This window comes from Pelmatolapia mariae, linkage group LG14 (genome assembly GCF_036321145.2).
Source record: "Pelmatolapia mariae isolate MD_Pm_ZW linkage group LG14, Pm_UMD_F_2, whole genome shotgun sequence".
In the NCBI taxonomy this organism is placed as follows: Eukaryota; Metazoa; Chordata; class Actinopteri; order Cichliformes; family Cichlidae; genus Pelmatolapia; species Pelmatolapia mariae.
In genome coordinates, this window is record NC_086239.1 from 23,681,214 (window position 1) to 23,696,857 (window position 15,644).

General features: G+C 39.8%; 1 protein-coding gene across 2 annotated transcripts in view; it reads left to right on the forward strand.

The window, feature by feature from the left end:
- Positions 1-11,900, forward strand: part of LOC134641328 (protein jagged-1b) — a 65,344-nt gene extending 53,444 nt beyond the window's left edge. For both annotated transcript variants that reach the window (XM_063493708.1, XM_063493709.1), the window contains 6 exons: positions 1,970-2,083; positions 6,129-6,242; positions 6,620-6,666; positions 8,311-8,487; positions 10,348-10,498; positions 10,576-11,900. In XM_063493708.1, the coding sequence (XP_063349778.1) occupies positions 1,970-2,083; positions 6,129-6,242; positions 6,620-6,666; positions 8,311-8,487; positions 10,348-10,498; positions 10,576-11,012 (1,040 nt within the window). In that variant the 3' untranslated portion in view covers positions 11,013-11,900. The remainder of the gene's footprint in view (positions 1-1,969; positions 2,084-6,128; positions 6,243-6,619; positions 6,667-8,310; positions 8,488-10,347; positions 10,499-10,575) is intronic.
- The last annotated feature ends 3,744 nt before the right edge of the window (positions 11,901-15,644 follow it).

Consider the following 15,644-nt stretch of genomic DNA (forward strand, 5'->3'; position numbering starts at 1 on the left):
CCATTCTGACATAAATGAAAAAAGACAAATCCATTTTCAAATCTGTGCTCTGTTAGCTGTAATTACAGCGGTGTGAAATGGACTTGGCAGCAAAAAAGGAGCAAGAATATAAAAAAAGATATTCATGTTCTGCATCAACCGAATGCACATAACTTCACTGCAGGGCTCCTTTCAGTGAGGCTAGTAGGATACATCTCAGGAGGGTGCCTGTTATCTATTTCGTGCTTACAGCATGTTGTCTGGAAAATAATTAGCCCAGTGAAAACCCAAACTCTGGTCTCCGGTTGTGTGGTTAGCGCAAGTTACCATGGTGAAAATAGAGGCGCCTTACTGACCCACTAATCCTGCTTCATAGTACATGCCCCCCCCCCCCCCCCTGATCTCCCATAAACACAGTTTTTCTTTTTCTTTTTGTGAATATGAAAGATGTCAAATCATTAAACATAGCGGTTCATCCTTATATTTAGAAACTGTCCCTCTTAAAAGAAAGAAAGGCGGAGATATCTCCACTAATAATCAAAAGTATGCATCAAGCTCAGAAATGCTGGATCGTATAGTTCCCATGATCCCAATCCTGTAATCTGGGCTTTCTCTGATGTTATCAGGGGATTTTTTTTTTTTGGTTTGATTTTTTTTGGTTTATTTTTTCACTCATTATAGAAAGTTCCTTCATAGGCACAGAGGACCTGATGCCTCTTTGAATTGCTTAACATCATGGTTTGGTTTAATACAAGTAAACCACACTTAAATATATGTCTGTTTGTAGGTTAAATGCTTTTAAAGACTCCGTTAGTTCCCGCTCACTCAGACGCATACATTGTTTGATCTGCACGCGGCTAAAGGTCAAGCTGAGCAGAGCTGTCAGAACAGTCTGGGTTTCTCGGTCATGTGGTCTGCTGTGCGTGTGTGTGTGTGTTTGTGTGTGTGTGTGTGTGTGTGTGTGTGTGTGTGTGTGTGTGTGTGTGTGTGTGTGGGTGGGTGTGCGTGACGGCAGGTGAGATTGGATCACACGGGTTATGGTCTTTCAGAGCTGTCTGTAAACAAGAACCGTTCCACATCCTCTGCTTTCACCTCGTGCAGGATAAACAGCGCTGTGGCATGTAAACAATTCAGCAGAAAGCATTTTTATCAAAGAGTGAGAGCAGAGGGATGAATGGGGGAATAAAAGTTTTGTTTATTTTTGCTCTTGTTGTTTGTTGCTCGCTTGATTAACAGTCAGAGAGGCGGTCTATCTCTGCAGGCTATGTGTTGTGCGGGTGGGGGGGGACTCTCCAGGGAACATACAGCAAGAAGATTGTTAGGCTTGCAAGGAATGACAACCAAAACCACAACATAGCTCTGTTTTCAGACTAGATTTATATATATAACCAATATTAATTAAAGGCTTCTTTGTTTGTTATGAATTCTCCGTCTCATTTTTGGAGATGTGCCGCTAACTTGGCAGGATTATTGTTGTTCGGGGTCAGGAAAATGGAAAATGGTTCTTCTGTAGGGTTAGGTAAATGAAAAAAGGTTATGAGAGAGAGAGATGTACACCACAGAGATATGCATGGGAAAAGTTATGATGCCCTCCTTAAGTTATGCATGGTTAACCCCTAAGTGGGGAGCTTCTCTTTGTCTGAATGTGATGTTTTTCCTGTTTTAAATTCCTTGTCAGATGGGTAGAACCACACATGGCAGCCCCATTTTTATTTCTGTCCAACCCCCGGCTTTGCCATCCTTTCTCTTATTCAAATCCACTCCTTCCTCCCTCCTCTTTGGGAAAGATTTGAGATGATTGTATTCATCACTGTTTGCACAGAAACCAGAGCAGCAGAAAGAACGAAAACACGAAAGCATCAAAGCTTCCTCACACCAATACTACCCTTCAGATCACACATGCACAAGTTGCCTCCTTAATGTTCGCACTCACGCTTCCGTCACACAGGCCAGTAAGTTCATATATATTATTCTCTGTTTGTTTTCTCAGCGGTGAAGCAGTGTGATCGCAGCCCCTGTGGCCATGGAGCAACGTGTGAAGAAGCTCCTGGAGGTTATCGATGCCTCTGTCCACCTGGATGGACCGGCAGGACGTGCCAGCTGGGTCAGTGGGGCATCGTATGCCTGCTCTTCTTTATCTTACTATAATACAACAAATTGCTCTCTGTCTGCAAACTCCTCCCACACAATCAGGAGCTAAGCAATCAAACTTGGCACACGGGTATATCTTAGGCCCTTGAAGGTTCTTATCTAGCCCGCCTTCATGTTGCCTAGAAACCACAGACCAATGGGCTAAAATTCCCTTTTCGTTTAGCATTTATGCACCTCTATGTGCTTTTAGCTGCTGCCTTATCTGCCAAGGAGTCCTCAGAGCAGATTGATCTGCATCTTTGATTTGACAAAGATTTTATTCATGACAGAACCCTCCCTGTTTATCCGGGCTTGTGACCCCACTTTGCATGTAAGGTGAATGTGTTGACCGTGACACCACAGCATCTCTGCACCTACAACACCTTAAAAAAAGCCACTGTGCCAATTTCGTTTCATAATAATGTCTAATTTCTATTTATAAAACTTGAATATTATGATATATTATGACTCCATCATGTTGCCTAGCAACCTCCTGGTTGGTATGGACTAGTGTTGTAAAGTTTGCATAAATATAGTCACTTTCAGCACAGGGCCAGTATACCATAGTAGTGAATAAATAAAAGAGCAATAGAACAAATAGTAAATCATGTTAGTGTTTATTGACTTTAGTTGGATTATATCACATTTTTGTTGAATTTCTTTTACTCAAACTGATCACAGTTCGTGAAAAATAATGACCAGGTTAATGGCACAAGGTCCAGTTAGTATCTGCTCATGGGCACCTGCTCTGTTGTTTCATATATGCGGAGACTCAGGTTTCCATTTTTCTGAGTACTTTAAGTGTTTTTTTGTTTGTGAACTGAAGTGTTGTTGACTTCACAAAAGAGAAAATAGTCTTGGCTGTTCTGGAGCTTTCAGCTGGTTATTTTTTTGGATCGTCTGAGCAAAATGATGGACTAAATGAGAGGTGTGATTTCAATGCATGTACAAACATAAATAGAAATATAGTATATGTAGTCCCAGTGACATAAATCTCGTCATTAGATAGTAAATACTCAGATGTGAACATCCACATGGCTGCATATTTGTTTTGAAACCTCCGACTTGTCCACCACAATTTATATTATAATGCACCAACTACACATGACAAAAGAAGGGTAACAGGAATGACTACTCGGCCGTCAGGTCTCAATAGAATATAATTTAGGCTTTAGCCAAGCTTTCTTGTCATTTCTTTGAATAGTCCTCAGGACTAGTTTTCCAGGCTTCTTGAAGGACAAAGCTCTTCTTTGGATGTTGGCTGCTTTTTGTTCTGTTTTCTGTCAAGATGATCCCAAACTGCTCAAGTACTGTTGAAGGTCTGGGCTCAGGGGACTGATAGTGTACGACTGTGTTTTTTCAATCTTTTACTGCATGTGCAGTGTGTTTGGGATCATTGTCATGCCGAAAAATGAAGCTGCTGCCAATCAGATGCTTTTCAGATGGTATACCATGGTGGATCAAAATCTGACAAGACTGCCAACACTACTGGCTGAAATGCAGTCCCAAACTATGGGATGGCTGAAGACACTCACTGTTGTGCCTCTATCCTGACCTCCTCCGTACATACTGATGACAATTTGAACCACAAATTTCAAATTTGGATTTATCAGACCTGCTGCCACTGATTTTTCTGTCCATTTCTTGGGTAATTTGGCATACCTCAGCCTTTTGTCCCTGTTTTTTTCCTTATGATGATCAAGTACAAGTGAAAAAAGTGTTGAAATAGTTGGAAGATCTTTAGGAACTATTGGTCTGGCACCTTGGCTCAAAAAATATAAAGAAATGAGGGGTGGATTGAGACTTCTGCACAGTACTGTATGTGCATTTGACATCTTGACATCGTTGTCTTAAAAAAATTAAAATCTAATATTTTAAAAGGTTCAGGACTGCAATGCAAGTGTAAAAGTGTATTTTTATTCTTTAGGGTGCAGAGATGATGTCTGCTAATGCTAAATCTGTACATCTCAAGACAAGCTGCCATCACTGGGAATTAACCTGCACGGATATGTTTCGTTTGGGATCAGGATCTACAAGCTATTTGGGAAAAGTGTCACTAACAAGACAACTGATCAGAGATCCTTATTTTCAAAGGAAACTATTCATAGGAGTTTAAACAAAAATCCTCTGAGAACAAATTCAATCTGAGCTTGTTTTAAAAAGCTGGGAACGCTTGTGTTCCACTTGAAGCTAAATATGAATTTAAAGCGCAAATTAAAGAGGCAGAAAAGCCAGCAGCATGTTAATTTTCCCATCAACCCATGCTGCCTGAGAATCAGTAGTCTCTTAATGCACCGTCACGTCTCTTTGGGCTGCATTTGCTCATATTGACAAGCCTGCACCCAGAGGGTTGTTGTGTTAGATACTACAGCAGAGGGAGTATTGTATGGGCTCAGGTCAAACACACACGCACACACACACACACACACAGTATATATACACATGCTGGGCTTTGGGGTGATGAAGTAAAAACTGAGACATATTTCAGGATGACAGCCTCTCCTACTCCTCGGTGTTACAGCGATATGTCACTCTGACACTTGATGATCCTCCATAGTTCCACATCACGGGCCAGTGGCTCACAGTACAACACACACACGTGCGCGCACACACACACACACACACACACACAGTGTTTGGACACATGTTATAAAACTCTTTATAGCCTTAGCCAATAGGCAGAGCATCAGCAGCACCTGAAACAGTAAAAGTCAATTACACTTGCTGATCAGTTTCACTCGCTTATAGCTGATTTCTGCACCCACATTTTCTCCCACAGCAGGATGGATCCTCAGGCTCTTACCATTGATAGCCTTTCCATATTCACACACACACCCCCACCTAAATCCTAATAGGCCTCTGGCTGACGGTAAATGGTTTAGATTACCTATAACTGACTCACTACTTCCTCTTTATTCATTGAGCATTTCTTTCTAATCCTCCTTCTATCCTTTTGGAGCCAAGTGCTCGAGGGCTCCTGGCTTCAACACTCCCAGAACAACAGAGGGTGGGAATAGGCACTGATAAACTTAAAGCAGCAGGGGGTTCTGTGCATAAACAAATAAGATGCTGCGAGGTTTTTACTGACATGCATCCCTCGACTGTAGGGTCTGCCCAGCAGCTCTCCACTTCCAGTTTCAAGCACCCAGTGCAAAACTGAACTGTTTGAATGGTGGGTAAAGATCATTTGAGCTCAGTGGGAGACATACAGGATTTGATTTGATGGGTTTTGTGGGCTGTGCGACGCTTAGATGAAGGGATTTAGGTGATGTTTTATCTCACTGAATTAGTACGGCTGTTTGTACGTTCTCCAACAAGATTACGCTCAAATTTTGTTTTTATTAATATTGGCCTTTGGTTTTGAGGGCAAAAGTACTGGCACAAACCAGGGCCATCCGAGACAGCTCTCTGCCTAATCCCCAAAATGATTTGTATTGGTAACTTAGCCTGATTGTCAAACTGAATTACAGTCATTGATACAAATGAATAAAAAACACAGACATGTCCTCTGACATAAAAAAAGACATGTTTCTCCAAAAGTATCAATAAAACTAATCTGGGCTTTAAAAGCATATAAATGTTTCTCACCTCATCAGCTTCATGTGATTTTATCTTAACAGGCTTCAAATGTTTGATTTCTTATTACTTAAATGTTGTGTTAACCTTCATCCAATCAACTGTCTTAGTGTGTTTTGTGTTTCCGATAGACTGCATATAAAAGATATATTTATATATCTGGAATCAGCCTTAAGTGGCCATTAGGGGAACTGCAGTTTTTGGCGCTCCCACGTGAGCTCCGTTTTTGATCCCCTCATGTTGCCTGTGCTTCCATTGTGTAAAAGTGATAATATATGCCCAGATATGTTTTTATATTATCAACGTGAATCATTTTCATAACTTTTTGATTAATAATTCAATAGAAGACATTGAAAGCTGTAAACTGTGAGGGGTACTTTTAAGGAGGTATTTTATCAAAATCTAAATTTATAAAATGTTCTTTGTTTTGTTTTTTTTTCCAGACAACAATGAATGTGAGTCGAGTATCTGCATCCACGCCCGCTCTTGTCGCAACCTGATCGGAAGTTACCTGTGTGACTGCCTTCCTGGATGGACGGGGCCTAACTGTGACATCAGTAAGTGCACAAGGATGAAAAAAAGGAACGAGAAGAAGGAAAATAATTTTATATGTAAAGAGAGAAGAGACAATCCTGCGACAGATAGTAAACCATGAAGAGCCATTAAACTGCAGGTCTGACTCCCTGTGGGTGGAAATCATTTTACTCCAGCTCCAGTTTCATCAATCATCCTTCACAGCGTATCACTGCAGTACACTGAAAATGCAACAAACACTATGTAAAGGTCTCTTTTGGCTGTTCTCTCCTGTTGCTTTGTGCTAACTTTAGTCTCGTCTGTCTTCACTTTGAACATGTTTGATTACAAAGTTCATAGATATCATAGATATTCTGTGTTTGTTGGAGAAATTAATGTGGCGTTCCTCGTTTCCCCGCAGGGAACAGCAGCTGTCAGGGTTTGTGTTTGAATGGTGGACGTTGTGAGGTAAGACTGTCCTGCCTGCCTCTGTCTGTCTAATTTGCCTACAGTCTCTGCACCTGCTTCGTTTTTCTCTTCTTAAGTTTTTCACTACTCAGCATTCACATTATCTTGATCATTTTTCAGTATTTCAAACAAAATATTGATATATAATATAATATTCAATATGAGCTTTTAAGCATGTCAGCAGGGGCGCCACAAAGGGGAGAGGGGGACCACCCCACCACACCATGTGCCACTCCAATATTTTAAGTGGCCCCCATATGGCCACCCCAGTGAAAAAATTCTGGAGGTGCCCCTGTATGTCAGACATTATTCAGTAAAAAGTTTTGAAGCTGCTGTGCTTTAAGTTAACTTAAATGTTCTCTTAAATATTATTCTGCCTGTCGCAGATCCTCTGTAACCCTCCCCAGTGCTCTTTTCCCACAGTTCATTTCTTCGTGTCACACATATAAATTACACACAGTTGTGGTCAGACGATTAGATACACTCAACATGAGCATGACTGTCATGGTAATTTGGGGCTTTTAAGGTTTTTTTTGAACTGTTCTTTTCCTGGGTTCAATGATTGTACAACTGTTTGAATTTATTTTCTACTTTCTCTCATCCACAAGAGCTAAGATGTATACTTAATTAAATATTTTAATAAGTGGTACTGAAAGTTAATTTGATAAGACCGAGGCCTTCTTGTTACTGATCATGGTTGACTACAACTAGCCAACATAAAAAGAAAAAGCACTCACTGGACTGACGAATACTCATGACAATGAGAATGTCCACGGAAGTTAGTGAAGCTCTAAGGAGTCCACAGTGAAGTGAGTTTTACATTACCATGGAATAAGAGGGTGCCAACCAAGAAATAAGCCCCTGCTTCAAAATCAACACAAATCAAATGCTTTCTTTTAAAAAGTTGTATGGTCAGATAAAGGTTGAACCGTGTGACTGGCCACAATCCCAGGAGATATGTTCTTGAGGTGTGAAGGCTTTTAAATTTAAGAACACCCTACCAGCTGTGAAGAATGGAGGTGGCAGCATCATGCTTTGGGGCTCTTCTGCTGCAAGTGGTACTGGTATATTGGAAAAAAATCGATGGAATAATGAAGAGGAAGAACTACCTGCGAATTCTTTAACTTTGCCTCAGATCAATAGCTAGATGGTTGAAAGTTGGACACAGTTGGGTCTTCCAACAGGACAATTATGCCAAACACACATCAAAATTGGTTTTGGACTGGATAAAGCAGGCTGACATTAAGCTCCTGGAATGGCCTTCCCATTCCTAAAAGCCAGGTCTGTGCCAGGAGACCAACCAGTTTAAATGAACTCTATAAAATGTGCCAAGAAGAGTGGTCAAATTGTTGATGATTACCGAAAGTATCTGGTTTAGGTACAACTTGCTAAGTGAAATTAACCAAATATTAATGGGGCTGTGTGCATATAGTTGAGCATGAGTGTATCAGAGAAAACCCAGAATTAAATTCAAACCCAATTCCTGTTTCTAAAGTCATTAAAGATAGATGCTGTACAATCATTCCAGCCTGGAAAAAGAACAGTTCAAAGAAGTCATTAAAAGCACAAATTTACCATGACAGTCGTGCCAGTAATGAGTGGCTGTAAACATCTGACCACAACTGTATATTCTGACCCATACAGGACCAGGTGTCAGGGTCCAGATGTGTGTGTCCACCTGGATTCTCTGGAAAACACTGCCAAAATCGCCAACGTCTGTGTGATAGCGCCCCCTGTCTGCACGGAGGGCAGTGTGTGGAGAAGGATGAAAGAACAGTCACCTGCAACTGTCCCACTGGATATTCTGGAAACTTCTGTGAGGTTGGAGAACCTAATTTAATTTTTTTTTTCAAATAATTAAAACTAAATGGGTATTTTTTTTTTTTTTAGTTTAACTAATGTGTGAAGATACTTTCTAGTAAAAAAGATGAAACAGGCATACGAGGTAATATTAGATGTTACAGTCTCTAAATCAAAGACTCAAGGGAACCTAACATAATCTAGCCCAGAAAGCTGCTGACATTCAATATACTTTTAATATTGTAAGTATGATTACTTACAAAGAATAAACATGAATGAGGAAAATGGAAAACCTGGCAAAAATAAACAAAAGAGGAAGAAGATCATGAAACAACCATTCAAGGAGCCATCAGATTCCATTTTCCCCTAATCTAATATTAATAACCTAAAATAACAGAACCAAAATCGAAAACATGACTGCCCGTAACTCCAAACTCAACCCATAAACAAAAGCAGCAGAACGACATCACCAGTGCTGATGAGGATCAGGAGACGAGGTACTGAGATGCCAACCGGCAAGTTCCGTGCTCCACCTTTTCTAGCTGTATATGCATGCCAGTGACCCTTCTGCAGCCAATCAGAGTGACAAACATATCAGAGGTGAAAGCAAGTTAATGAGGATGACAGAAAGATCAGAGGAAGATAATAGATGTGTGGGTGCACAGAGAGCGTGCATAACATTAGAGAATATTTCAAAAGAGTAATCCAAAAAAGATTTAAAGAAAAATCGATATGATGGATTTTTAAAATTTAGTCTTTATCAGAAGTTCATGTTACACAATGGTAAAATATGTATTTAAACCTGTTCCAGAAAGACAAACCTGAATATTTACAGTGCTGAATGTACTGCAAAGGTAAATGAAAAGCACAGTAACAAATGCATTATGCAGCTAATCTGAAGTTCAATTGGTTGGGGCGAGGCGCTGTCCACACATACACTGGTATTTGGTAAACATAGCTTTAGTCTATGGATTTTAGCCTTATGTCCACACATACAACAACTGAAATGAAGATTTAGATTTAGAACGTTATCTACTTTTATCTCTGTTTTGACATCAGACGGTTTTATCGTCTGTAGCCTTCTGATTGGCCAACATTTATGTTGCATAGAACTTAATGTTGTTTCTTTTTCTTTTTCATGTGGATGGAGATATTTTACAAAACAAAAGCAGAAAATCACTTTTAAAAAAAGTAATACATGGACATGGACCTGAGTATAAATAAAACATGCGATGATATCATGAACAAAGGTAGAACAAGCTTATAATTAAAAATAAAATACAGAATAAAAAATGGATTGAAAACTATAGACAGCACATCAGATGTTATTATTTATACCTAGAATAAACATGATTCAAGCATGTATAGCCCTATCAGAAGTGAAGTACATTAAAGAGTCCACAGAAGTAAAACTTTTTAACAAAAGCCAAACAGTAAATAAATGTTTTTATAATATTATAGAAACCTCTTAGCTCCAAGTTTAATGCCTAAATTTGTTAACTGTAAAGTGATCCTTGAAAATCTCAAATAATTACATAAAACAACAAACCTAAAATATTCAGGTTTATATATCCAGTGTCTTTAGTCTTTCAACTTTCAAATTCATTTTTGTTTGTTTATTTATTTTTGTTTTTCAGTCCCTGCTGAGCTACAGGAGAAGTCACACTATTAGGAGGAAATTTTACACCAAAAAGTTTAAAAATGCTAAAACTTAAAAAACTTTATTGGCTATAAATAAACATTTCAGTTTTAGCATTGAAAGTGAAGTAAGAAGAGATCTTTTAAAGATCCAATCAGAAACATCAGAAACTTCACTGGAGGTTAGAGAGAAGTGGATGTATCTCTTAACTGTCTTATTGTTTTGTTTTTCCAATATTTCAGGTCGTGTTGGACTTGTGCAATCCCAACCCCTGTCAACAAGGCGTGCAGTGTCACATAATAGATGGCAGGAACGCATGCATCTGTCCTGATGGTTACTATGGTGACGAGTGCATGAGCCTGAAAAATCCCTGCATTGGTCACCACTGTCAAGGTGAGAGAAATACTTGTGCATCTTTAAACGTATAAAATCTTGATGAACTCTGATCTTTGACGTCTCCACACCTGAAGGCGCCATGTCTGACTCAGCACACGGGGGCCTGAGCTTCTACATGATCCTGGTGGGAGTCTTAGCTCTGGTGACGGTCTGTGGCTGTGCCGCCTGCGCCTTCATCCTGTCCCACCTCCATCGGAAGCGGAAAAAGCAGCAGGCTGTCCCGCAGGAAGAAGGCATCAACAACCAGAGGGAGTTTGTCAACCTCATCAGAAACGTGGACCGTCCGGTGCCCCAGCTGCCCGCTGCCGCCCCTCTCACAAACCCTCCAGCCCCCGCCCCCGTCTCACGTTGCTACGAGGAGATTGAACTGACCCTACCGCCCTCCCCGGCCCCTTCACACCCTTCCCCAGCACTAAAGCCACCACATGCTGCCAAACTGGACATTTCAAACCAGGAGAGGGAGAAGTTGAACCGCCTCCACTATGCAGATAACCAAGAGCTGGAGGTCTGACCCCATGCTGACCTTTTAAAGCCCTGAGGAGCTGTTTTTTAAATTTACTTTGCGTCCTTAGCACTCTTTTGCTTACAGGACCCCGTCTCCAGTTACTTGCACTGTGTCGATGTTGCAGATATGAAAATTAAAGGTGACCCTCTGACCTTTATAAACACAGATGGCTGTGTGCAGACACCAGAGGAACAAAGGCTGCTAAGCAGAGGGGTCGAAAGAGCGTCGTCGCCATCATCTTTGGGCCTTCTTAACGGCCATGAAAAAGCAGCACAGGCATAAAGTTGAGCTGAAAGACTCAACAGTAAACTGAAAACTTAAAGACTTACAGACTTGCCTTTGAGTGCCTGTGAAACTGTCAAGAGTAAACAGGATCTTCCTCCATTTGAGTCCCGATACATTTCCTGTTCGGTGTTGCCATCTGACTGTTGTCCAAACCTCCACTGAACTCTGACAGAAAGGATCAGTGAACAGATGCCTATTTAACATTTGCTTTTGTGTATGGCTGCGTGTAAGTGTGTGTGAGAGTGAACGAAAGACTGGATATAATTAGTTTTTGTGAGAGGGGAAACATTTCACTCTGCTTAGAGTGAAAGTGCATCCTCCTGAACCAAAGGCTTGCAAGCCTTCTGAGAACATTTTTAAAACTATACACTGATGCCTGTTTTGTCATGTAATACTGCAGTTTGCCCGAGATGTATGGTTTTTATCATACTTGTGTGTAACATAGTTGTTTTTGTACATAAATAATGTTGTACATATTGATGCCCTTTTTGTACTGTGATTCATTCTGGAAGTATCACTGTATTACTGTCCCCTGTTTTTCCCCTTATACTTTCCATTTGGAGCAACCAGCACATGTGGAATGTAATAAAAGTGCATTTACCAACTCGATTTTATACCTTTTATTAAACACCAGGGTTTAGTTGTCCAAAATAATCCCTGTGAGCCAAAAGCTTAGGCTTCAGACAGCTCTAAACCCTCCGTTCCAGACAGTTTTTCCTTAGGTCTGAATAATGAGAGGAAGAGCAGATAACCCTAACATGGTCACCTGCGGTTCAGCTCTTCTGTTTTTGAGGGGCAGCTAATCAGATGAAAGCTGGTATAAAGGGGGAGGAGCTAAAGATGACAAGATAAATGATTTAGGACTGTGAATAATGTAAAGCTGCTCTAGTCGATAATAACGCCTCAGTCTCCTCAGGACACTCATTTGTGCTCAATAATCACTACTACCCACTAAAGAGTTTCTAAATCCTTGAATAAAAAGCTACTTTCAGTTGTTCTGTTATTCACCAGTGGTCACCGTGTGTTTGATTTAATTGATATTTTGCACCAGACGCCCTCCCTGACACAACCCCAAAAGGATTGTCTCCTCTAATACCACTTTCTAATAATCTGTAGATCTGCTTTTGACCATAACCGTATATGTAACAAAAGGCACCCAAGCTTATTTTTAAGCTTTGGAATAGCAACATTAGTCTTAAATTACTTATATTTGTTTAAGAGTTATCAGTTCGTCTAGTTCCTTGTCTCCCTGTATGCATTTTTCAGATGTCACAACCAAGCTTTCTGTTTATAAATCACTGACAGAGTCCCATGAGAGGATATTTCATGTTGGAGCACAGGCACAATGACTAGGTGTGTAAGTCATTGTATACACAATGACTTTCACTAGTTTCCTTTTCTTTCTCTGACACTCGTTGACAAACAATGATGCTGTCGGTGCCAGGAAAATATTGGAGACCACCTGACTGACCCCAGTTTTCCTAAAAAAATAAATGTGTGGCTGCAAAAAAAAAAGAAAAAAAAAGTAATAATAATAACAGTAAGTTTCAAGAGCAGTGGGTTTGTGCAAACTGCTGGTCAAAAGTATTTAAAATGCTGGAAACACTGGCAAATATTTACTTAAAGTTTCTGGTTTTAATGGGTCTGCAATGACTGAAGTTAAGTGTAACCATTTTTGCAGATATCAGACAGTCTATGTTGACTTAAATCGTTACAGTAATGCATGCTGTGTGTTACTAAAATATAAAACATTGTCAAGTGTAAGCAGCTCCAAGGTCACAGCATAGACATTTAATGTGCAAATAGATGTGACAAATGTGACCTCTGACCTGTGCAAACAGCGGTGGGCTGGAAATGAACATGGTTTCCTGTAACCATGCTGGTCATGAGGAAATGTAGGGAATAGAGTTTACACACGCAAACGTAGACGTATATATATACGTACATATGTACAAGCCTCTTTCTGCACCTGCTGAGCAGGATGTCAAAGCCCAGCCAGCAGATTAGAAAGCTTCAGATTCAGCCAAGAGGTCACTGCCCCTCAGTGTGAAGGTGTTAAGTGCTTGTCCTTAGGTTCTGTTATATATGCTTTCACAGTGGTGGATGGTTCTATTAACATGGACAAAGATAAAATATTGTGATCTAGTTGACAGCCAACTGTGAGCACAGAAGCCCAATCTACATTTCAGTGTTAATGTCATTTTTTTTCATATAGTACATTTAATTATTATTGTCGTAAAGCAATAAAACCTAACAAAGCAAAGTTTGCGAGAGAAATAAAATACAAGTTAAAACAGACACACACACACACACACACACACACACACAGTTAGAGGTCTATTAGCATTATAGACACTGAGAAATGTTCTCGGGGCTCAAACCTTTGTAGAAGGATTTAGAATTGATCCTGTTTTGACTTCAGTACTGTGATGATATGTTCAGATTTCCCCGTATATGAAAGGACTCTGAATAAGCTGAAGTCATCCTGATCGTTTGGATAATCCAGCAATCAGCATTACAGTAATTTAAGCTGTAACGATATAATCTCTCTGGTGCGTTCAGGGTCTGCCTCGGGGCCTCCTCCCTGTGAGACATGCTCGCAAACCTCACCCAGGAGGCATCCTTGTCAGGTGCCCGAACCACCTCAATTGGGCCCTTTCCATGCGGAGGAGTAGCACCTCTAGTCTGATCCCTCCCAGATGGATCCAAGTTACTTTTCTGAGGAGCTGTGTGACTACAGCACATTGGAGAGATAGATTATACTTTTATAAATAAAAGGTATTGTATATAATTTATTCATCCATATTCATCTCTTTCTCAGGAGAGACCTGTCCAGGCACAAAATAATATAACAAGTAAAGGAACAAATATGACTGATATTCAAATATGCAAAACATTAAAAGCAGTCACACTGACTAAAAGAGTTATTCTCTAATTCCTTTAAAATGGTCTTAAACTCCCCAGTCATATCCAGTTCTGACACTTTCAGCTCCGTTCTGACTCTGCAATAAATATCAGCTTGAGATAAATAAGAGGAGTTGAAGATTCTTTATTATCATTTTGTAGTCACATAACAAAATGCTGTGTGGTAGCTTTCAGCTTAAAACACAGGCAGACACACAATGAGTAAATATACATAACAGGGAAAGGTAACAATGTAGATACATAATGTAAAGTTCAGCTGTCTAGTGCATGCCTTGGTTTTTTAATGCATGCAATGTGTGTGTGTGTGTGTGTGTGTGTGTGTGTGTGTGTGTGTGTGTGTGTGTGTGTGTGTGTGTGTGTGTGTGTGTGTGTGTGTGTGTGTGTGTATGAAAATCAGCAACTCCAGAAGAGTTGATTTATACAGAAAAATGTGGTAGTTAAAATGAATATAACAGATTCCCTTTAAGGATTTATTTTAGTGGCCATCCACATGTGCAGCTGATGCACTGACCCAAGGGCACCTGGGTTTGTATTTCTGACAGGGATTCAGGAGAGTCTGACAACTCCACAAATACAAGAAAATATAGGGCTTGAACACTGAGTGACTCTCACTAGAGCAGCATTAATGCATGTCCTGGTGCACATAAAGTAGTCATAGACTTGTACAGGGGCATAATACTTTGTAGAAAGAAAGATTAATTTAATTATTTTTAGCTGGATTACCACAAATGTTTTCACACACAGTTTGCCAATTCCTTGAAAGTGTCTCTATTTAACCGTGATAACTTCAAATTGCATCTCTCCTGTCTTACAGGGACATCTTGTGGCCAAATACGGTACACAATCTTAAAAACCACTGAGCCGTTTTTCATACTGAATTATTATGTAACTTTCATTAAGAAGCCAACAGATAATGTAAATAATGTGCACAAACTTTCTTTCAAAATAAACCACATATATTATCCGGTTAAAGTTTAAGGAAAACTTTTTGGAAAGACTCATCTTTGTGCTGGAATAAGATACTGTTCAGTTTCAGCAATAAAAAGAACTACATTTATTCAAAATTTTAATTATCATAGCAAAGTATAAACTATATCTAAAAAGCCCAATTTAATCAATCTAAATATTTATTCATAATTTTTCAAAAGGACACCGAGCATTGTATTAAAACCATCTGTGAATTTAAAAAGAAGAAGAAGAAGAAGAAAGCTGTCAAAATGTTTTGGGTTTTTTTGTGATGCTTTGTATAGAATCTCCTCTGACTCTGGTCTGAGTTCTCTGATGTGAAGGTAGAAGTATTGATGGCGATTATTGTTTACTGTGTTTTATTATAAGGAGATTTTTTTCAAAAGTATCTTCCCATTAATGTTACATACACACGTCTCCCCCGCAGCGCCCTCACAGACCAGAGCCGGTACTGCAACCTGT